This window comes from Lampetra fluviatilis, chromosome 14 (assembly GCF_964198595.1).
Source record: "Lampetra fluviatilis chromosome 14, kcLamFluv1.1, whole genome shotgun sequence".
Taxonomy (NCBI): domain Eukaryota; kingdom Metazoa; phylum Chordata; class Hyperoartia; order Petromyzontiformes; family Petromyzontidae; genus Lampetra; species Lampetra fluviatilis.
The window spans coordinates 11,694,643-11,719,073 of NC_136288.1; the positions used below are offsets into that span (position 1 = coordinate 11,694,643).

Here is a 24,431-nt window from a genome sequence, read left to right on the forward strand (position 1 = left end):
CATGAGCTCCCTGTACCCACTCCTCCGGAGAGAGAGCAGCCCTCTTTAGAAGAGAGCAGCAAGTCAGAGAGCGAGGAAGACGTAGAACCAGATGAAAATTTCAGTGGTGAAGCTGAGGAGAGAAATCCATACTACCCCAACAAAAAAAACCTCAACGACTTGATCAGAGATCTTGGTCTCACCAAGTCCAATGCTGAGCTTTCGATGTCTAGGCTCAAGCAGTGGAACTTGTTTGATGAAAGTGTGCAAGTCGCAGATCAGAGGATGCATCACCAACCTTTTTGCAGCTTCTTCACCCATCAAGATGGGCTCTGCTTCTGCCACAATGTGACCAGTCTGTTCGAGACAATCGGAATCGCCTGTAACCAGAATGAGTGCCGCCTCTTCATTGACAGCTCATCCAGGAGCCTCAAAGCCGTGCTGCTCCATAATGGTAACAAGTATCCGTCTCTTCTCCTGGCTCACTCGGTGCACCTCAAAGAGGATTGCAACAGCATCAAGACCTTGCTGTATGCCTTGACGTATGATGAGTACGGCTGGGAGGTCATCGGAGACTTCAAAATGGTGGCATTCTTGATGGGCCTCCAAAGCGGTTTTACAAAGTTTCCCTGCTATCTTTGCCTTTGGGACAGCTGGGACACCAAGTCGGCAGCCTTCAAGTACCTTCAAGATTTCTTCCCTAAGCTGTCTCGAGGCAAAGTTCAAAGCCGGTGTCTTTGTCGGACCACAGATAAAGAAGATCCTGGAGTGCAATTAATTCCCCAAGAAGCTCACTAGTAAGGAGAAAGCAGCTTGGAACAGCTTTGTCGCAGTGGTTTCCTGGGCAATCACAAGGTCGAAAACTGTGGAGCTGGTTGAGACTCTGGTGAAGAACTATGGCACAATGGACTGTAGGATGTCCCGCCAAGTCCATATCCTTGATGCTCATCTTGATAAATTCAAGGAGAACATGGGAGTGTACTCGGAGGAGCAAGGCGAGCGTTTCCACCAGGATATACTGGACTTTGAACGCCGCTACCAAGGACAGTATAACAAGAACATGATGGGAGACTACATTTGGGGGCTGATTTGTGAAAGTGATTTACAGTATAATCGTAAATCTATAAAAACTACTCGCTTTACTAAATATTTTGTAGTCATTTTTGTATTACTTTAGTATAAATACATGTTAATTTTGATTCATATGTTGTTTTTTCAAAATATCACTGTCCTGGTCACAAAAGCAAAATTTGTGGGGAATAATAGCCATTTTCTATACTTTTTTAGGCATAAGCAATTACGAAATAACACTTACTACCCAGGAACAAAAATTGTGTTACACAGTGTAATTACTGGTCTCTTGGGAATCGGATGCAGAGGTAATCCGGTTTTTGCACGGATGAGGTTTGTTCTTTACATTTCGGTTTAATTTAACGGGCATTGCGGCTGGAGTGTTTGTTTCAAAACGATATTTTACAGATCCATTATTGAAAATACATACGTGAAATGTTTCCCAAGTCTTATGTTTTGGCACATTTACATAAGTAGCTTATGTATTACATAAGCACCTTTATGTAATCCAGGTCCGCTTATGCATTGTGCACAACATGTACACGTCACCTCGGGATCATGGTTAGAGGGATTATTGCAATACATTTTCAAGCACATACTTGTCACGCAGGGCACATTGGTAACACCATGTTCTGCAGCTGCTTTCCACGGTAGCGTAATAAAAAATTTTTATAGCACGCCTCTAGACTTGCCAGTGGCACTCCCAACATCATCGTTCTGGCTTGTTTGCCTTTCGCGTTTTTTTTAGAAAGCTTCACGCATGTACAGTGCCTCTGTACGTATGTATATATAAACACACACACACCACAAGCCCCTTTTCCTACCATTGCCGTCACTAGACGCGTGCCTTCGTCACAGCTGCTGACACATAATAGGGGCAAGCCGGTGGAGGGGCGTGCTATTAATAAACGGACATGAGGACTGAAGCCGCACCGCGTACGACTTTAGCTTCTCGTGTTGATACGAGCCACAAACAGAAATCTCCGTTTGCCCCAAAGCCAAACAAACTCCTTTCGGCAAATAAATAGGCGTTGGGTAATGGGAACGTTTCGTCCACGCTTGTTACAGAGGGGCAATATTAATGACTTGCGTGACTAAAAAGTAGCTATCAATGTTTTGTTACGGGTTTTTTTTACTGAACATATGATGATGGTTTTTTGCCCAGATGAGTGCTAACGCGGCTGCCCAGATTTTTTTTGTTTGGTTTGCTGTAGCGTCATTTATTTAATACAAAACGAATATGTATGGGGAGGAAATTTACTTTGGTGCGATTGTTTCGGGACAGTCAAGTTTTCGCTTTAATCCTAGGTAAGTCTTCCTTTGAACTGCTGTACTATTGCTATTTAAGTTTATTTGATTTAACGTTGTTTCGAGTGAATATTTAGTTAATAGTTGAGAGATAACATTCACAAATGTTTAACAGTACCTTGTTTTCTAGATCAATTAAATTTGATGTGAATAACTTTTGGCGATTGTTATTGGTGGCTTACTGCGTGAAGTTTAGTGTGAAAACTGAATCGGTGTCGGGAAATATAAAGTTTTCAATGTATGGTTTTTAATGAAAATGTTGTGTATATGCAACAGAGTGGGGTGTCATGTTACAGCTTTGCAGATGAATAGAGTATAATTGAAATAATTATTGGCATTTAATAAAGCATCCACTTCAGTATGCGCGTCAAATATTGTCCGATTTTCCAAGCGTTAAATAGTATATATCAGAGGTGTGGACTCGAGTCATGTGACTTGGACTCGAGTCAGACTCGAGTCATGAATTTGATGACTTGCGACTCGACTTGGACTTGCATAACAATGACTTTGTCCCACCTATGAGATGTGGACTCGAGTCATGTGACTTGGACTCGAGTCAGACTCGAGTCATGAATTTGATGACTTGCGACTCGACTTGGACTTGCATAACAATGACTTTGTCCCACCTCTGGTATATATACATACTCTTAGTTCTTTCGGTAAAGTCACGTAGGTAAAAAATTAAATAAAAATTAATCAAATAAAATAAAAGTCACAGCTGTGACGGTCCCACCTGATGACGGAGACTTGTGTTGCCTCCGAAACGTCGTGATTTTTATTTTTTATTTATTTTTATTTATTTTTATTTCATTTTTTACCTACGTGACTTTACCAAAAGAACTAAGAGTATGCATCCTTGCAGTCACGAAAGCTTCAAATCTAAAAGTATATATACATTTGACTCTTAGAATATTTTGTTTCTGACTGCATGCTATAATGCTTTTACTTCTGAAATTATATTAACAGGAAAGCCTTTGCAGTTGCCTTTAGGGCAAGAACTAACTGCAAATGGTTAATGGTTACTGTGTACACCACGATGCTAACAGTGATTCTAGCACATTAAAATGTAAAACTTTAAATTCACGTAATTATGTTTAATGTGCTATAACTTGTCCACGTTTCTTCACCTGGCTCCTCCCTGCATTGGCAACTCACCCCGTCATTTAAACCGAGTGCGCTGTTCCCAAAAATGCTGTCCGTCCATTTGTGCATTTTGGTTTCTGGGAACCGTCGACCGTGACGCAATTTTAAGCACATGCCGCTACTGCTGGTAAATGCCAGAGATGTTTGTAGATGGCAAAAAGGATTGTATTAGAGTGTAATAAACTGCGTGCAATAAATAGTGACCTTTTTATAGCCTGTATTGTTTTTGTTTCAGGTATAAAGCAAACGTTGACCTTGGTTGCTTTGGGTCATTGCTCACCAACTAATTAAATGTATTTAAACTGGCTTCATAACTAATGAACATTTTTGCTCATGGCATTGTTTGAATGTGTAGTAATAATCAGTATATTAAAGTTTCAACTAAATATTATTTTCATTCCCCTGGGCCTAAAAAGTCACACGGTTTCATTGATTTGTGAAAACCGGCGCTTGTAGTTCACTACCTATTAGGAGTATTGCCTTAATGAGTGCTTTGCCATAATTGAATACACATGTAGAGACTATTACTTTGACAAAACTGTAATTTCTAGGAACAACATTTAAAATTATATTCTTGTGAAAATGTGTAAAGTTTATGGGTGCAGTATTGTCTTCAGTTTTTTCTCCATCCTGCTTATCAAACAATATAGTGCTCTAGTTCTTACAAAGTATGTTGTTACAAGGCTGTGTACGTACAACGTTATTTGTCAACAATATATAATGAATTGGATAGAACATGTGCTGTTATTCATTTAATGTCATTAAGGGATTTAAAAGTAAAAAATGTAATATATTTGTTTAACATTCAGAAGCGTAGCATCCACATTACGGACTCATGAAATGAATTTTTTTTGCCCGAATTATTTTTATCAAGCCACAAACTTGAGTTCCTTCCTTAAACACGTCTGAATACTGAACATTTTTACTGCATTGCAACACAAACAAGTATGTCACATGACTTACCGTGGTCGAGGGCTCATTTGTACGTGTTACATTTTTACATGTACAGTAGTTCCTCGTTTAACATGGTAGATGCATTCCTGAAAAGTGGTGCGTTAAGCAAAAACCAGGTTAAGCGAGCAATTTCTGTTACTGAATCGCATTTGCACTATAAAATAAGCCTGCTGTCATCCTATGGCAGAACAGAGCGCTGCCACGTTACCGTATCATTTTGCGTACTGTATCAAACCGCTCAGCTGCGTAAAATCAAGAAAGTAGTTCGTCTGACACTTAGAAACCGAGTTATAACGGACGCGTTCCACATTGTGCAATGTGTTCCCGAATGGAAGAACTGTTATCGCGAAAATGCGTTGTGTGAGCACCACGCGTCAAGCAAAGTCTTACTGTGTTGCGTAATTACCGTAAATGGTGAGGAAATGGATGTTGAAATGAATCAAATAAAGGAATTTTGCATCTCAATATATGATTCGGGTCACTGTACTAGTGTACAGTGGTTCCTATGACATTCTTATTAGTTTTTTACATCACTTCCTCCACATTCCAAACATACCTTAAGCGCAGTTTAACATGTAGGCTTTCGCGACTAATATTCGTTGGTTGTAATCACCGGCAAAACTTCTTACTCGTATTGTAAATATTGTGGGTTTACACTATGAGATCTCTTTTACCAGTGGCAAAATATAATGGTAGGTTTTTACCCTTTTAACTGGTACAAAACTGACACCTTTATTCAAGGCATCATGTTTGCAATGACCACAACACAAGTAGTCAATAAAGCAAACAAAAAGAAGCAACTCTGATAAGGATAATAATATGCACTGTCCTTGAAGTTGATTGGCCCACACCCGAGACGGCTTTCTTTAGAGCCTAGTCCCCATTGGTGTAGGGCCAGATGACACCAGAAGGCGTACAACTCAAAAACAGTGCAATATCAGAGTATTGAGAGTTCGGGGTAAACATTTACACTATGAGATCTCTTTTACCAGTGGCAAAATATAATGGTAGGTTTTTACCCTTTTAACTGGTACAAAACTGACACCTTTATTCAAGGCATCATGTTTGCAATGACCACAACACAAGTAGTCAATAAAGCAAACAAAAAGAAGCAACTCTGATAAGGATAATAATATGCACTGTCCTTGAAGTTGATTGGCCCACACCCGAGACGGCTTTCTTTAGAGCCTAGTCCCCATTGGTGTAGGGCCAGATGACACCAGAAGGCGTACAACTCAAAAACAGTGCAATATCAGAGTATTGAGAGTTCGGGGTAAACATTTACACTATGAGATCTCTTTTACCAGTGGCAAAATATAAGTTGTACGCCTTCTGGTGTCATCTGGCCCTACACCAATGGGGACTAGGCTCTAAAGAAAGCCGTCTCGGGTGTGGGCCAATCAACTTCAAGGACAGTGCATATTATTATCCTTATCAGAGTTGCTTCTTTTTGTTTGCTTTATTGACTACTTGTGTTGTGGTCATTGCAAACATGATGCCTTGAATAAAGGTGTCAGTTTTGTACCAGTTAAAAGGGTAAAAACCTACCATTATATTTTGCCACTGGTAAAAGAGATCTCATAGTGTAAATGTTTACCCCGAACTCTCAATACTCTGATATTGCACTGTTTTTGAGTTGTACGCCTTCTGGTGTCATCTGGCCCTACACCAATGGGGACTAGGCTCTAAAGAAAGCCGTCTCGGGTGTGGGCCAATCAACTTCAAGGACAGTGCATATTATTATCCTTATCAGAGTTGCTTCTTTTTGTTTGCTTTATTGACTACTTGTGTTGTGGTCATTGCAAACATGATGCCTTGAATAAAGGTGTCAGTTTTGTACCAGTTAAAAGGGTAAAAACCTACCATTATATTTTGCCACTGGTAAAAGAGATCTCATAGTGTAAATGTTTACCCCGAACTCTCAATACTCTGATATTGCACTGTTTTTGAGTTGTACGCCTTCTGGTGTCATCTGGCCCTACACCAATGGGGACTAGGCTCTAAAGAAAGCCGTCTCGGGTGTGGGCCAATCAACTTCAAGGACAGTGCATATTATTATCCTTATCAGAGTTGCTTCTTTTTGTTTGCTTTATTGACTACTTGTGTTGTGGTCATTGCAAACATGATGCCTTGAATAAAGGTGTCAGTTTTGTACCAGTTAAAAGGGTAAAAACCTACCATTATATTTTGCCACTGGTAAAAGAGATCTCATAGTGTAAATGTTTACCCCGAACTCTCAATACTCTGATATTGCACTGTTTTTGAGTTGTACGCCTTCTGGTGTCATCTGGCCCTACACCAATGGGGACTAGGCTCTAAAGAAAGCCGTCTCGGGTGTGGGCCAATCAACTTCAAGGACAGTGCATATTATTATCCTTATCAGAGTTGCTTCTTTTTGTTTGCTTTATTGACTACTTGTGTTGTGGTCATTGCAAACATGATGCCTTGAATAAAGGTGTCAGTTTTGTACCAGTTAAAAGGGTAAAAACCTACCATTATATTTTGCCACTGGTAAAAGAGATCTCATAGTGTAAATGTTTACCCCGAACTCTCAATACTCTGATATTGCACTGTTTTTGAGTTGTACGCCTTCTGGTGTCATCTGGCCCTACACCAATGGGGACTAGGCTCTAAAGAAAGCCGTCTCGGGTGTGGGCCAATCAACTTCAAGGACAGTGCATATTATTATCCTTATCAGAGTTGCTTCTTTTTGTTTGCTTTATTGACTACTTGTGTTGTGGTCATTGCAAACATGATGCCTTGAATAAAGGTGTCAGTTTTGTACCAGTTAAAAGGGTAAAAACCTACCATTATATTTTGCCACTGGTAAAAGAGATCTCATAGTGTAAATGTTTACCCCGAACTCTCAATACTCTGATATTGCACTGTTTTTGAGTTGTACGCCTTCTGGTGTCATCTGGCCCTACACCAATGGGGACTAGGCTCTAAAGAAAGCCGTCTCGGGTGTGGGCCAATCAACTTCAAGGACAGTGCATATTATTATCCTTATCAGAGTTGCTTCTTTTTGTTTGCTTTATTGACTACTTGTGTTGTGGTCATTGCAAACATGATGCCTTGAATAAAGGTGTCAGTTTTGTACCAGTTAAAAGGGTAAAAACCTACCATTATATTTTGCCACTGGTAAAAGAGATCTCATAGTGTAAATGTTTACCCCGAACTCTCAATACTCTGATATTGCACTGTTTTTGAGTTGTACGCCTTCTGGTGTCATCTGGCCCTACACCAATGGGGACTAGGCTCTAAAGAAAGCCGTCTCGGGTGTGGGCCAATCAACTTCAAGGACAGTGCATATTATTATCCTTATCAGAGTTGCTTCTTTTTGTTTGCTTTATTGACTACTTGTGTTGTGGTCATTGCAAACATGATGCCTTGAATAAAGGTGTCAGTTTTGTACCAGTTAAAAGGGTAAAAACCTACCATTATATTGTGGGTTTATTCTCCAACAAACCAGTGTGCTGAAGTTGTAACTATCTAACCCAAAAAGCCTGTATTATGGATATGTTAAATCCATAATACCAATGTTTTTCTAATTTATTGAGTGTATTTAATTGTCCCTTGTGACTGACTGCATTTGAACACATGCTTGTTGGTTTAAGCTAAAAAAATCTTGACCGAGAGCGATGAGTAAAATTCCAGCATGCTGGAATATTTAGTTAGAATTGTGTGATCGCTTTGGATCGGTCACAAAAACCAAACGCTTCCACCGCATATTTTAAAAAGTCCGTGAGATTGATTGCCGCTTAGTACCGGGTCGATGACGTTGCGTTCTCCTTTTCCGTTTGTGTTTGCCACCCTCCTCAGCAATGACGACTCGCTACAGGGCCTGCTGGAAAAGCTGCCCCAGCGGCCACCGCTGGCGCCACGAAAGCGCACGACCAGCCAGAGCAAAACTGAGCCGCCGTTACTGCGCACCAGCAAGCGCACCATCTATACGGCCGGTCGGCCACCTTGGTACAACGAGCAGGGAGCGCAGTTCAAGGAGGCTTTTGTCATAGGTAATACTGTGCTCACCAAAAATGTACATTATCTGGCAGCTCGACAGATTGATGTCCACCGCACTTCACGCTGAACCGATTTGTTCTCAATTCTGCCCTCGGTCCGGTCGTAGGATTAGCTAAAATGGAAGGCTGTGAGATTCTGTAAATAATTTAACGTGTTAGGAGTTGAAAAAACTTACTTTGTTGATGCATACATTATATTTTTGGCATTTTTAAAGCATTTAGTTTATTAGACAGAGTTCTGATTGTATGATTGCCCTGGGGATGTGCCAAACCAGTATAGTTTTGCAAATAAATTTAGATATGGCAAAAACCACGGCATTTACTATAATGAGGCAAGAATGTCTGTGTGTCCCGCGTGTGACATCACTCCACGTCGGCCAGCCCCCCTCATTAATAATCATGGCCAGGTGACGTCCTCCACATGGACCCCTCCCCCCTCATTAATAATCATGAGCAGGTGACGTCACTCCACATCAAACAGCCCCCCTCATTAATAATCATGAAGAGGTGGCGTCTTCCAAATGGACACCCCCCCCCCCCCCATTAATAATAATTAGCGGGTGACGTCACTCCACATGGGGGGGCGAGGCGCCTCCTCCCCCCTCCTCGGCGTCAACTTACAACCCTCACTACAAAGGCAGAACCCTCACGTCACGTGATCTCCGTGACGCTGTTGAGACATCAAAGTAAAAAGGACGTCGTGATGAACAAGGGATTATAGCCTTTAAATGAAATAAGTCTGTGTCACCGCGGCCTTTACAAATTGCACACAAATTGATGCAATGATTATCACGTCGCGGTCTGCATTTCGCTTGCAAGTTTCAGATTTACTGAAATACACCCGTCCAAGGACGGGCAAAAGGCTTGTGCTATAAAGTTTGCTTACTTATTAGGGTGTGTTAAACTAAAGCAGTAAATCTTGTCGTTTACGGTAAAACAGCAATCACTTAAAGGATAAGCATTTTTTTAAGTCATTGGTGAATGTGTATGCTTGTCATGCGATTTACCTTTATCTGCCGTTGTACCCAGCAAAGTTGGAGTTTACTGTAGTTAACAATGCGACCATTGCCACCTTTCTCAGATAATTACGACTTTAACGTATTCGTAGGTGCTAACACTCGAGGTTCGGGTGAGAAAAACATTAAATTGAGCCTTAATGTAAAAAGTTATCTGGAACAAACATTGATTTGTTTAACCTGCTGTTGAATTACTTATACATTTGCCAAACCTTAACACCGCATGATCTCTAGGCAGGTTGTGACCAAACAAACATAAGTAGCTCTCGTATTTAGGTATCTTTGTCCTTTGGCTCATTTAACATCGTGTGAGTGTGTTTGTATGCAGGCCTCTGTGGTGGGAGTGCTTCTGGGAAGACCACTGTAGCCAATAAAATCATAGAGGCTCTGGATGTGCCATGGGTCGCCCTGCTTTCCATGGATTCTTTCTACAAGGTGCAGTGTGGTCTATCACAATTGTTTGTAAGGTTTCATATTTAGCCTGGTTTTACTGTATGTATGTTGAACTTCTTTCACACCGTAACCAACCATGCTAATCGGAGGTATTGCTCAATGGTGCATCTGCCTTTATGCTTGTTCAGTGGAATTCCTTTTACTAGTATAGGTTTATTGTCGATTCAAATATTGGCCACAAATTACTCATTTGGGATTACACACAGCAATCTTTGGCACCGACTGGCAGACCAATGCTCATTTGCTGACCATTTGCCGAGTGAATTTGTGCCGTACAGGGACAGCTGCCATGGGGAGGTCTCCTTCGACTGCTTGAGATGAGATTGCGATGAAAGCGCTTTGAGATGTTGATGCTCATAAAGTGCCCTTTCAATGCAAAGACTATGATTGAACAGCAACTCAATTCAAAAGTTTCTGCTGAAACTGTGTAATCTCCAAAGTTCTAAATACATCAAAGTATCATTAATATTATCCAACGTGTATATTTATTTCAAATGTTAATTTAATATTCCATTGAGTAAGTTAATGGTTACATTGTAAGTGACATGAATATTCAAAAATGTAAACAAGCTTTCGTGCCAAGGTTTTGTTCCGTTATATCCTGGTTCTACACGCTCATCTGTGGTTACCAGGTGGCCCTCATCCTATTGCGTATAGATAGTGCGATGTAACACTTGTGTCACTTTTACATTGCCAACTTTGTTGCATGATAATTGGTTTTTTACCCTTCTATCTGGCAACAAAACTGACACCTTTTTTATTTTACAAGGAGTCATGTTTGCATAGACCACAATATCTGCAGCCATAATGCAAACAAAAAACATAACTCTGATAATGTATGCACTGTCCTTGAAGTTGATTGGTCCACACCCGAGACAGCTTTCCTTAGAGCCTAGTCTCACATGGTGTTGGACCGTTTTTTGTTTGCATTATGGCTGCAGGTCTTGTGGTCTATGCAAACATGACTCCTTGTAAAAAAAAAGGTGTCAGTTTTGTTGCCATATAGAAGGGTAAAAAAACAATTATCATATTTTTTACTGGCAAATGAGGTTCCAATGGTGTAAACTTTGTTGCACTTTGACATTTTACTTAAAAGCATTGTTCACGGTCGCAGATTTTTAGCAAAGAGGAGCAGGAGATGGCTGCAAAGAGTGAATACAACTTTGACCACCCAGATGCGTTTGACTTTGAACTCATCATCAGCACTCTCCGTAAGTTGAAGAAGGGAAAGAGTGTGAAGGTGCCCATCTATGACTTCACCACGCACAGTCGAAGGAAAGAATCGGTATGCCAGTTGCACATTGCACGCCATGCCATGCTCAGATGCATACCACAGCATTTCATGAAGTAGTCATTCTTAGATGCCAACGAAGTGAGGATAGAAGGAAAAAAACATCCTACACTTACAGGCTGTTTATGATATGTAACTTTGTATTGAATCTTTCTTACACCGAGAGATGGTTTAAACGTCTAACGACTTGTACTTTTAATGTTTTCTAGAAAACGGTGTACGGAGCAAATGTAATAATATTTGAAGGTATCCTGTCATTTGCAAACAAAGAGCTCCTGAAGGTAAGCTTACTCGTAGTCCACTGGTTCCCAATCGTTAGTTAATTAACATATACTGCACGTGATGGACTGAGTTTAGCAGAATTTTTTTCAGGTGGACTTTGGACTCATGGTGAAATGTTTTTCACGTGCCATAAATGTTCAATGGAAATATAAAAAATAGATATCATCCATTTGAACCTATTTCTTGTGTAGCCTATGACCAAATAACCCAGAATGCGCTAGATATTGGAAACTCGGCAGGGTTAAACCTAGTGTTTAAATGGGTGACTGCTGTGGACAAACATGTTGTAATAGGGCTCATGGGGCTATGTGTTGGGCAGTGCAAATATAACTGTACAGTGATCCCTCGTTTATCGCGGTTAATGGGGACCGGAACCCCACGCGATAGGTGAAAATCCGCGAAGTAGGATTGGCCCCCTAGGAATTTCCGTATATGTGTGTGTGTGGGTACCAGAATGTTTAAAATATGTATATTTATACTTTATATATATATTTTACTTAAATCTATTTAATTATAAAACCTTAATATTATACATTCACTCTCTCTCTCTCATACGATACGTATTATGGTGTTCTACTCTCACCAATGACAGTAGTATCTTGAGACTTGACTCCAGTAATGACGACGACGACGATGACAATGACGACGATGACAGACCTGTGCAGTTCGATGAATGTGATGATGAATGATGATGATGATGGTGTTACTGCACAGGTATAATGTGGCCTTTAAATCAGTTCGAAAAATCCGCGATGCACTGAGGCCGCGAAACTTGAACCGCGAAGTGGCGAGGGATTACTGTACTGTATTTCTATACTCCAACATCTAAGCATTCTGCATTCACCACCCTGCACAGAGGACCTTATTCCGCAGTGAACTGACAAAAATGGGCGTACATCTCATTGATTCCACGGCGTACGTACACGCGCGTGTACGGCAACGACCCATCACAAATTAATCATCGGCTCGCTCCGTTGGTTCTCGTTGCCACCCAGCTGCTCGACATGAAGGTGTTTGTGGACACCGATTCGGACATTCGTCTCGTACGGCGCCTGCGGAGGGACATCACGGAGCGCGGGCGAGACATCCACGGCGTCATCAAGCAGTACAACAAGTTTGTGAAGCCGGCGTTCGAGCAGTACATCGAGCCCACCATGCAGCTGGCCGACATCGTCGTGCCACGAGGTGAGCACGCTATTTGGACTCTCTTTACCCTCTAAATTGTGTTATCGCTTTCTGGTGGCCACCTGTTGGGGTTGAAATGTATGCACATACGTTGAACTTTTACCGCAGCCATACATAGCCAACCGCGCTAATCGGAGGTGCGGGGGAGGGAGGACAAACTTAAGACAAAAAAGAGTTCTAAAGAAATGAGTTTTCATTCTAGATTTAATATTCAAGGTGCTTTTTGTCACAGGCTGCTTTGCTGCTTTCATAGCTAAAGCTCTGTGCACCCAGGTTCGTCGCTCGAAAGGGTTGATGGCCAATGGCGGAGATTGGTTATGGAATGTATATATTTCCACACCTCCGATTAGCATGGTTGGCTACGTACGGTGCGAAAGAAGTTCAACATGTATGTATGTCGAACTTCTATCGCATAGTGAGACATACTTTGTTTGAAGCCCCAGCCGACACAGTTTGGTTCCGCCTCAGACAAAGCCGTAAAAGTTATTGTGTTCCTTTGCTTTTGTATTTACTGCTGTATAACAGTGCCAATGATAATGGGGAGGGGATTATGTGATTCCGATCGCAGCTGTAAGTGGTTTGCAGTCCAAAAAACGTTGATTTGCGTTGTGTGAAGTGGTTATAAATTGTGTACATCTTTGGTTCATATTGTGCAGAATATGCAACAATAATGTACATACTTTGGGCATGAAATGTACCCAAGTCATATGTGGTGCACAGTGCAGGCTGTCACTAACCTACCCCAGTTTATGTAATTCAGCACAGTAGCACAGTGTGACAATCATAGCTTCTCAAAGAATTGTGCTGCTTCAGCGTTTGTCCAGCCAGTTACTAGGAGATAGCGTGCAATTGAGTCCTTAGAGGTTGTTTTAACACGTCATCTTTTTCCAGTCTGAATTGTGTTGTGCTTTACATATGCAGATGTCTCCATTACCAGAAAACCATACATTTTATACTATTTTACACTGATTGTATAGTCTTACTGGTTTGAACCACTAATTTATTTTTCAAATAATTGTATTTACACTGTGGTTACTTGTAAGCACGTTTATATTCCTATGCTGTCAACAGCATTTTAGGAATGATTGCCAGGGATTCATCCCTCGGGCAAAATTGTTATCTTTTTCTTGTATTCAAAGGATGATGTAAAATTGCTCTCTGTGATCACATAACCACTTCAGCACAGTGATGTTTTTTTTATGAAGCAAAATAATAAAAGCCATTAAAACGGACACATTTTACTGATTACATCAGCAGCCTCTTTGGTGCGTCACAAGATATGGTCCATATTTTATTGTTGTGGTCACAAATGATGGTGCACAACAAGCCCACATCAGATTAAGTAAATGGGTTTCATTTTACGTTTCATTAGCTCAATAAAGTCAGTCTTTTTTACATTGTGTTTTTTTTACATGGTTTTGACTCAAATGACACGAGTAAAATTTTACTTTTACTAAATGGAGCTTTCTGGAAATAAAAAATGAAATACTCCGATCCATACGTGCTGCAATTCATGAGGCATTTTATGAACCAAAACAGCAATTTCAAACATAGAACACTTAAAATGTTAAACCATAATACAGTGGTCTTGATAGCTTAGTTAATATATGACTGACTACGCTGATAGATTCTTGTATAAACAACAGATTACTGGACGGTATGGTATGATATTTTACTTGAATGAGCATGGAGCTAAGGATACTTTTTGTGTTTTAGGATAAACCCCATTCTATTGGTTATCGTGTTGGTCAAAGGTCAAGGTGCAGCCCTGCAATTATCTCAAGAGGATATGATGGCCTATGCTCCCATGCTGGCCAGACATCTTGGAAGAGTTGGGAGTAACCCACACTCTTACCCCACTGAAGAGTTGGAAGTAACCCACACTCTTACCCCACTGAAGAGTTGGGAGTAACCCACACTCTTACCCCACTGAAGAGTTGGGAGTAACCCACACTCTTACCCCACTGAAGAGTTGGGAGTAACCCACACTCTCACCCTACTGAAGAGTTGGGAGTAACCCACACTCTTACCCCACTGAAGAGTTGGGAGTAACCCACACTCTTACCCCACTGAAGAGTTGGGAGTAACCCACACTCTTACTCCACTGAAGAGTTGGGAGTAACCCACACTCTTACCCCACTGAAGAGTTGGGAGTAACCCACACTCTTACTCCACTGAAGAGTTGGAAGTAACCCACACTCTTACCCCACTGAAGAGTTGGGAGTAACCCACACTCTTACTCCACTGAAGAGTTGGGAGTAACCCACACTCTTACCCCACTGAAGAGTTGGGAGTAACCCACACTCTTACCCCACTGAAGAGTTGGGAGTAACCCACACTCTCACCCTACTGAAGAGTTGGGAGTAACCCACACTCTTACCCCACTGAAGAGTTGGGAGTAACCCACACTCCTACTGAAGAGTTGGAAGTAACCCACACTCTTACCCCACTGAAGAGTTGGAAGTAACCCACACTCTTACCCTACTGAAGAGTTGGGACTAACCCACACTCTTACCCCACTGAAGAGTTGGGAGTAACCCACACTCTTGCCCTACTGAAGAGTTGGGAGTAACCCACACTCTTACCCCACTGCACGCAACCAGCCGATCGACTAACTACGATGTACTCACTGGTCGTGCCGTGTGGCCAAAGGCGGACGTTGGGGGGGTGATTGCGCTTTCCAGGGATCTCCGAATTGCAAATCAGTGTACTAACCATAATACCACAGGGAACATCGTGCTGCTCACGTTGTTTTAAGCAGTGGTTGATCGCGTTGACCTTGAGCCCCAGAGGAAGAATGCGGATTAGCCGCCTCGTGTTGGGAGCTTTAGCCAGCACTGTAATGGATTGTGATCTCACTATGCTGCTGCTGCTGCCCCCCCCACTCCCCTCCTTCTGCAGGTGGTGAGAATAACGTTGCCCTTGAACTCATCGTACAGCACGTTCACTGTCAGCTCGAGAAGGTACGCACGGGCAAAGTAAAACAAAACAAAAACCCGGTCGTTTTTTTTTACTTGCGCGTAATTAAATCCCTTGATTTAGAAATTTTGTTGAAAAGCAACTTTGAATAATTCATATGCTGTTCTCTGTAATTTAATTCAGTTTAGTTCACACTAGATTAAGATGCCTTTGAGTAATTGTGCGATAATTAGTTGATTTTTTAAAATTTAATTGTTGTCGTTTGCATGCCTTTGAAATTTAAATCGACAATGTAATCTTCAGTTGCATGTTGTTGTTCTTTTTTTAATTGCTGTTTGACAAAGTAGATAGGGCTGCTGTAGGTTGTGTTTAAAGGCCACACTAAAATGCTGCAGATGTAGTACATTTCAGTTCTCTCCCTGTTGTTTGTGTAAAGCTTTTGCCTTGCATCGAAATGAGATGTGAGTTCACTATCACCGTGGAAGTTGCATTTGTTCAATTTGAAGGACATTTAATTACAATTGTATTTTACCACGTATTTTTGTGCGCCATTTGACATCGGCATACCACAGAAAAACGCATTATGTTTGTGTCTTCATAGAAAGTAAAAGCAAACTGAAACTGGCTTAAAATACCATGTCCTTAGCCACTAGTCCACATAGAGAGACACTAAGTCCCAATTGGCTGTCATCTGCCGGGCGGTGATGGCGCACACTTCTAATCCAAAACTGGAGGCGAGAGTTTGGTGGATCAACCAAATTTTGTGACACTTCCTTTGTGTGGGCATGAAGGTGTCATACCCTCGCTTGCCAGGAGAAGGCAGTAGGGCAATGTGTGGACTCCACTTGTTCCTTCTGTATGAGATAGAGAGTGTTGCCTTCTGGCATGCGTGGGTTTTTTCGGGTGCTCCGCTTTCCTCCCACATGTAAACATTAAATGGCTGATGACACGTTAACATATATATACTGTGTAGAATACAGGGCCAGTTTAACACGGAGGCTTTCGCGACCAATATTATTCATAATAAACGTTTTTTGGGTTAGATCGCGTTATTTATAAATGTGTCGTAACCCTCCACCACCCGACACGGCCAATCAGCATAAAAGTGTCACGTTGACAAAAGACAAATAGTTCACTACTTTAGCCCACCGATGTGTTGAAGAGTGAATCCACAACATTTACAGTTTTTGAGTACGACGTTTTGCTGGTCATTATAGAGGGCCGCAGACCTTGGGGGTATTTGGTAGCAGCTCACCGCCTAACTGCCTTTGCCACTTGTCTGTGGTTCCCCTCGCCTGAGTAGTCTCTCTCTTTGAGAGCAAGTGAAAATTATGCGCGTTATAATTTGAAATTATTATGATAAATAAGGGACTGTAGTCAACACCGACTGTTATTTTCATACTGTTTTACTTTACATGGTTAGTGTCTTCCAGCTTCCATTACGATTTTAAATATACGTTCTTTCATTGGTTGAAAATGCAAACAAATATAATTTTAAAAAGCTCTTGTGCACGGAGAGACCCTGAGCCTCTGCAGCAGTGGAATCTAAATTATCATATTTTGCCTGACTCACTTACTTGCAATGTCAAAGTGTAATCTTTTTTTGTACTACCTATGCATTGCACACCCATTCAGCACATGCCATACTTTGTTGTATATTGAGAATTGAATGCGTAAAATGTAAATTTTCATAAACTTTAATTCTCATATGCAGTCGTAATATAATGCAGTATATGAGCATGTGTACAGGCATGCGTAGACATGTTTACAGATTATGAATGTGATTTTGAATGTGCTACACTTTGGATTAGTGTGTACGTATTTACATCCAAATTGCTGTTCCGTGATTGCATACAAAGTACGGCAGATCATTGAACTACTGTGTGCTGTGAAAGAGTCCGTAAATAATTAGTGCAACTTTTCATTTTTTTTCTTTCTCCCCATGTGTGATGTGTGACACACTTGCTAAACCCTGACCGAATTGTTTCTGTAACCATCTCAGCGTGAGAGCAGTGTGAGGTATGATACCATGGTAAAGTACAGAATTGATTTTACCTTTGCGATATGGCAGAGAGGATAGCTAGGAATTACTGGTCCTCAGGTGTGCCGTAACATGGTTAAAGAATGTTGGGTGAAAATATGAAGACACACTTACGCTGCACCTGATTCATAGCGATAAGTGCGATTTTATTTGTGGCATAAGGAGAGCATACCTGAAGGCACGTTCTTTTCCTGGTTGTCTTCTCCGAGGTGTTTTTTGTCTAGAAAAACCAGTGAAAAATGTTGGCAGGTCAAATGCATTTATGAGCAGTTTCACCCAAGTTTTCTTGTCTTTTTTTGTAGTTTTTTCATTTCATTCAATTACAAGCTCTGGTTTAAAAAATACTAATCATCAATGCTAAAAATAACCGCGCAGCATCCCGTTTGCATTTCAAATGAAATAATTACTACATCTGCCTGCATTTTGTGCTGTTTAGTAATTGTATAATGTTGCTGCCTATAGGGGATTCCCAGTATTTCTCTTCGGGTGTTTCAGGTTTAAATGGAACACACGCTAATTTACGTCTCGAATTGAAGCGTCATCACTACGGTGCATGGGTGTGGCGGTGGGGAATTAATCGGTCGTACAACATGTAAATAGTTGTATCAAGCTGTGTTCCATCCACCTGGAATTCCGGAGGAGAACCACCTCACTCTGTTGGTCAAGTACAGGCAGCAGCCTAATGTATTTGTCCTATTTGTGTTCTCTGTGTTTGTTTTTTACCATGAATATTTTCTTCCATAACCCCGCTCTGAATATTACCCAACTGAACAGAGGAAACTTCGCTGGGATATGTGAGAGAATTTGCATATTCTTTAATACTACACAAATGCCCTTTTGGTTGTTCTCTTTATGGCCCTTGTGCACTAAATTAACGAGGCGCATGAATTAATCACATCACGAAATTTGGTAATCGTTAACTAATTTGGAAAGTAATTTTTGCGTTGATTTGGAAAACAAATTAACCATCTAGCGTTTTTTTTTGTTAATGACTGCACATGTTGGTAAAGGTTTGCAGTTCCTGACTTGCCTGAACATGCTAACAGCTCTGCAAGAGATTTGTGATTGCTGATTTTGCCCCCCCCCCTTCAGTGAGACATATTCCTGTGACCATACTTTGTTTTTGCCTTAAATTCCACAATTATAACTAATTCTTTATAATCTCTCTGCCCCTTTATTATTTTTGTGACCTATCACAATATTGATTATCTTTACAAAATATCTTCGTACTCGATCTTTCTGTGTTGTATTGTGTTGTATGCTGTGTAGTTTGGTAGTTAAGTAAGAGCTGACGAAATCAACATGTGGTTTAACCTTACGAAAAAAAGTTGGTGGGCGTTGTGCAAAATTGGCGCAGTGGCATACTTAATCATGGGTTTGTGTTGCAAGTCAACCTACCAGCGCACATTTTTAAGTATCTTCGAATACTCTTTGGTTCTTTCGGTAAAGTCACGTAGGTATAAAATACAATAAATTAGATCACGACGTTTCGGGCGCAACACAAGCATCCGTCATCTGGTGGGAATGCATTGGTGACGGGTGCTTGTGTTGCGCCCGAAACGTCATGATCTATTTTATTTATTTTATACCTACGTGACTTTACTGAAAGAACCAAAGAGTATAGATTCCTGCAGTCACGAAAGCTTCAAATCAAGATTATCTTCGAATAATAAATGACATTTGATTATTGCGATTGTTGATTTCATCGAACTAAAATAAGTAAAGTAACCGATGTGTTCTCCATATAAACAAGCGGGATAGCCATGTGCACTGTTATTTTATAAACCGTTTGCATTTACTTCAACGTATTAATAGATTGCATTAGGTGACTGCTCACCTTATTAACGGCTTGCCATTGGCACTTTGCGTTTGAACAAAATTCCATTGAATGTAAAGCTTCGTATGTTAGAGCAGTCATCGCCTTAGTATTTACAAAATGACATGGCATTATGGTTAACCCACTTGTGGAAGAACACTTGTGTAAAGGTTTTATTTTAAATTATCATGGTACTCATCTGGCGGTACATTGCCTCGTTGTTTCAAGTGGCACTAAAATCAGCCTCAACAGTGAGTTTTAATTTACGTCTGTAATTTAGCCTTTTATTGGGAAAAACGAGACAGGAATCAGGATCATGATGCGCAAAGTAAATAAAATGTTGGTATGGTGAATCGTATCTATGGTGTATGCTGTAGTACATTTACGATATGTAAATATTTTTACATTGTTTGAAAACACACACGTAAAATAATATATAACCGTGAACAATTTGTATTCAATGCACCACCAGATGGGTGACGTTAATGTTGTTAGATTGCATGTGAAATATGTGGATAAGTTTCTGTTTAAATGACACTTTTTTATTTAGTATTGTAGAACTGAAAAAATGTGTTAATGAAATTGAGCAGAAAATTGTGAAATATAAATTTCATCTCAAGCGAGAATTGCATCATTAAACAAGCATAATTTTTCTCTGAGTAAATTCATCCAAACATTCTTAAAATGTTTCGATTTTCACTGTAAAGATTGAACGTCCAAACACATTTTTTCAGACTGAACATACAATGTTGGTTTAAACTTCATCCTATTTAAAAACTTCTGCGTTAAAGCTTTGCTGATGGCATAGAGTTTGTAATCAAAATTATCTTATTTAGAATAAAAACACTTTTGCAATAATTTAAATTTCCATTTTATTGAAGACTTGAATTAGTATTCTTTTAATTGATACACATTCCACTTTTAAAAAAGTACGCTTAATTAACACAGGTCTTATAGGTTTACGTGTATGGTAAATAAAACATCTATTTGTGCTTCCGAATGATGCAGAAGTTTTTAACAAGGATGCCCTTGTCCTAAGCGACTGGCCATGCCTGTGGATGGCTCACTTGCATTGTTTGTATTTCGGTTTCGCTTAGGGCAGCACTGGCGTCTGCCCACCAAGCGCAGCCTCTTCCAGAGACGCTCAACGTGCTGGAGAACTCGCCGCAAGTCCGCGGCATGCACACCATCATCCGGTACGGAACCTAGCGTGCCGCACCAACTCCACCATCGGCATGCCAACCTGCGGACACACGACGACAGTGCGCAGCAGCAGTGCGTTAACTGTGCAGTGGGTGAGATTTCTGCGGTTTATAAAATGATTGTTGCATTCAAGGTGGTGCAATTACACCACATTTAGGGACAGAAAAAGGTTGAGAATATCGGCACAACGGCAACCAAGGGAGAGAACGTGCCCCATGGTACCTCCATAGCAGAGATAGAGCAATGGAATCGGCTCGTGTGCTGGTGCTAGGTGGTTGTTACATCACAGAACTGCGGCGAAGAGTAGACGATGCCCACATCTGTTAGAGGAGCTGTGCTCAGCTTGTGATTGTAAAGCAAAATTACTGACTGCGCTCGGGCCTATGCCTACAAGTGTTGTTCGCTGATCTAAGGTGATATAATGGACACGAATTAACTGCACAGAACCATGTGACATCAAAATGGCTTGGGAACGTCTTCATCTTGCAGTGGATTGATCACGGCTGATGGTGATAATGGTTCAGTTGATGCATGTGATGATAGCTGTACCCAATGGGTTTTGCATGTGTTGATGGCCCCATGTGCTGGAGCTTTTAACTCCCACTCGAGGTCAGGGTTTCCCAAATTCCAGTCCTCGTGACTCGCCACACTACATCCTTCCACGTTTACAAATTTACTTTCATTCAAATACAACTTAACTTCTTCCCCACTACACATGCCTGATGATTGTTAAACACGTCCCACGTGACGCGCTAAGCAATTAACACCGTCTGCGTCACGTGCATGCACGCGTGGAACACACTTGCACACACTCGTACACAGATCTCAATGTTAATTTGAAGTGGCTCTATTAAAGAAGACGTGGGACATGCTTAACTATCAACGGGCGTGTGCGGCGTGGAACAAGTAATTTTTTTTATGCAGTACATTGCTAAACATCGAAAGACGTGGGATGGTGGATCGCAAGGACTGGAGTTTGGAGACCCTGCTCTAGGTAGTGTCACTGATAATCTGAAGACGAAACATGTGCTAGTCACCATGACAAGTATTGCAGTGCCCCCTAACGGCTGTTATTGTTAAAGTCATTGGTCCTACCATGTAATTATACAAGTGAATTTTCACTTGTAACCTATGCTTAATCTGTACCTCTATTGCACCATGTTATCTTTTACAGAAGCAAGGATACAAGCCGAGACGAGTTTATTTTCTACTCCAAGAGACTCATGCGACTGTTAATAGAGCACGCCTTGTCATTTTTACCATTTCGGGTAGGTGTACGAACTTGGCCGTTATTTTTACTGCGTGGCAGCACAGTTAACGGCATGAAGTTACCACGCACACTCTGTAAAGGTACATGGAGGACAATGTAACAATGTTATTTTATGTTTTTCACGAGGATTTACATTTTGTCTTTAAATCGTACATTTAATATATTTCTATGCCTGGTACCAGGCTTACTTTGAATGTGTGCACGTTAACCTGACATCTTTGTTGTAATGCACACAAACCGTTTCTCTTAACATTCTGCATCCACAGGACATGTCTGTGGAAACGTACCAGCAAACAATGTACGAAGGGCGCAAATTTGATGGAAAGCGCGTGAGTTACATTTTCACAACACGGTCAAGTCCAAATTGATTGATTACACTAGTTGAACCAATCACAATTAATTAGCTTTGCTACTTTGGATAAATTCGAGCTCTGAGAATTTAAAATAACGGTTTGAAGGCTTCATCGCTCTCTAGCATTACATATTTGTATGTGCTGTCTTATGAGCAGGACTCGAACATTTCAGTAATGTCACTTTCTTTGGGCCTTCTAAAATACAATGGGTGGTACACAGCTCTGCAAAGCTCTGAATGAATACTTTATCTCATGGCATGATGCCTATGGCACAATAGGAATACCATTTGGACAAATGGTATGATAACATGTGTTAGATATCAAATGACGAACAGTAATTTTTAAGTTTGACACAATTGTTAGGTGTAATAAAATCAACCAAAACAACAAGAAGAGCCATTTTTTTCGAATCGGTCATTAATGAGCCGCATGCGGCTTCGATGCCGCAGGTTGGCAACCCCTGCCCATGGTAAACTGGACTTCCACGGTGAACTGCACTTCCATGGTCAGGGGTCGGCAACCAAAATAACAATATATATATATATTTTTTCGAATTTTAAGAGCCGCACTGCCGTCCTTAAAGAGCCGCATGCGGCTCCGGAGACGCAGGTTTGCCGACCCCTGAACGAGATGATGTGCCACCAATTTATGTTCTCTCAGATCACGGGGGTGTCAATCCTGCGAGCCGGAGAGACCATGGAGCCGGCGCTGCGAGCCGTGTGCAAGGACATCCGACTCGGCAAGATCCTCATCCAAACCAACCACGCCACAGGCGAGCCCGAGGTACCCAGCATGACCCCACGCGCATTTCATCCTGGAGCTGGTGTGACACAAGCAGAGGTCGCAAACGGGTTTTGATTCCTTACCCGTACCCGTACCCTGCCGCACCAGGGTCGCAAACGGGTACCCGTACCCTACTCGATACCCGGTTACCCGTAACCAGCCGGGTATCGGGTAGGGTACGGGTATCGGGTATCCGATTGCGACCTCTGGGGTGAAGCCATGTTGCAGGCGCGGGTGGGTTGATTCTAGGAACTTGAATTGTGAGAAGAGACGAGACGTTGGGAAATGAGTTACAAACGGTTACTCACCAGTGACTCACGGCCTACCCGTACCCGGCCGCACCAGGGTCGCAAACGGGTACCCGTACCCGGCCGGGTACGGGTCGCCGGGTATCGGGTAGGGTACGGGTATCGGGTACCCGATTGTGACCTCTGGACACAAGTCACTGCCAGTAACCAAATTGCTAAGAAAACATCGACATTCACTTCCACTCCTCAATGTGTTTTCGTGTTGTAATGCTTTGTTGTTCGGCACGACGCCCGATGTTTCGCTCCGCATGCTGGAAGTTCCTGAAGAAGCCCCCAACATACAGAGTGAAACGTCGGACATCAAACTTATGCAGTAGTATTGACGTTGACCGTAAAACACGCCTATACTTCCCTACATATGCATACAAATTTGAATAGTGTACAATACTTTTATCTGGGTGGCAGTACATTTCATAATGCTTGATTATTGTTTTATCAATGCAAACAATGGCAGTTTAATCAATCACGTAATAAAGCGTTTCGTGAATATATAAACTCTTCAACAACAGCACCGCTGTTCATATGACTGCTGAACATGACTTGACTTATGCTCATGATTAAGCCTTTTGTTACTTCGCCACTTTACTTCTGCAAGCTGCACTACTTGAGGCTTCCCAAGGACATCAGTGAAGACCACGTGATGCTCATGGATTGTACAGTCTCCACGGGAGCTGCTGCATTGATGGCCATCCGCGTTTTGCTGGTAATCTGAACAATGCACCTTGCTTTTAGATTCGACGTAGACATTTTATTTGGTTCGCGTAGAACCCAATGATCTATGAAGTGTTTTTTCATAGGTGTCCAGCCCAATGTGTATTCGCGTATATAAGAACTGTTTTTTGTTTGCACATGTAAAAATATGCTTTAGTCCATCGGGCCTACTGGCTTTCGAGACCAACATCTTCCAGCAGAATTGTTTAAAGAAAACAAACTCTGAACTGGTTTTGACCTTCTGGGTGTAACCAGCAGAAATAGGCTTGTTAAACAAATGTTGTTGAGTTGCCAGACATCTTTGACAAAAGCACTCCATGTAT

The 24,431-nt window shown here is 41.4% G+C and overlaps 1 protein-coding gene across 4 annotated transcripts in view; it reads left to right on the plus strand.

The window, feature by feature from the left end:
• The window catches only part of UCKL1 (uridine-cytidine kinase 1 like 1), a 30,750-nt gene that overhangs the window by 4,031 nt on the left and 2,288 nt on the right, over positions 1 to 24,431 (plus strand). The window contains exons 1-14 of one of the 4 annotated variants that reach the window (XM_078862705.1): positions 1,905 to 2,358; positions 8,278 to 8,471; positions 9,822 to 9,928; positions 11,061 to 11,231; positions 11,447 to 11,518; positions 12,515 to 12,704; positions 15,606 to 15,667; positions 17,626 to 17,655; positions 18,439 to 18,458; positions 20,578 to 20,676; positions 21,858 to 21,951; positions 22,220 to 22,282; positions 22,967 to 23,089; positions 23,993 to 24,100. In XM_078862705.1, the coding sequence (XP_078718831.1) occupies positions 2,291 to 2,358; positions 8,278 to 8,471; positions 9,822 to 9,928; positions 11,061 to 11,231; positions 11,447 to 11,518; positions 12,515 to 12,704; positions 15,606 to 15,667; positions 17,626 to 17,655; positions 18,439 to 18,458; positions 20,578 to 20,676; positions 21,858 to 21,951; positions 22,220 to 22,282; positions 22,967 to 23,089; positions 23,993 to 24,100 (1,401 nt within the window). In that variant the 5' untranslated portion in view covers positions 1,905 to 2,290. Of the gene's footprint in view, positions 1 to 1,904; positions 2,359 to 8,277; positions 8,472 to 9,821; positions 9,929 to 11,060; positions 11,232 to 11,446; positions 11,519 to 12,514; positions 12,705 to 15,605; positions 15,668 to 17,625; positions 17,656 to 18,438; positions 18,459 to 20,577; positions 20,677 to 21,857; positions 21,952 to 22,219; positions 22,283 to 22,966; positions 23,090 to 23,992; positions 24,101 to 24,431 lie in introns of those variants that run through there. The other 3 variants (XM_078862704.1, XM_078862707.1, XM_078862706.1) reach the window with 3 other exon arrangements.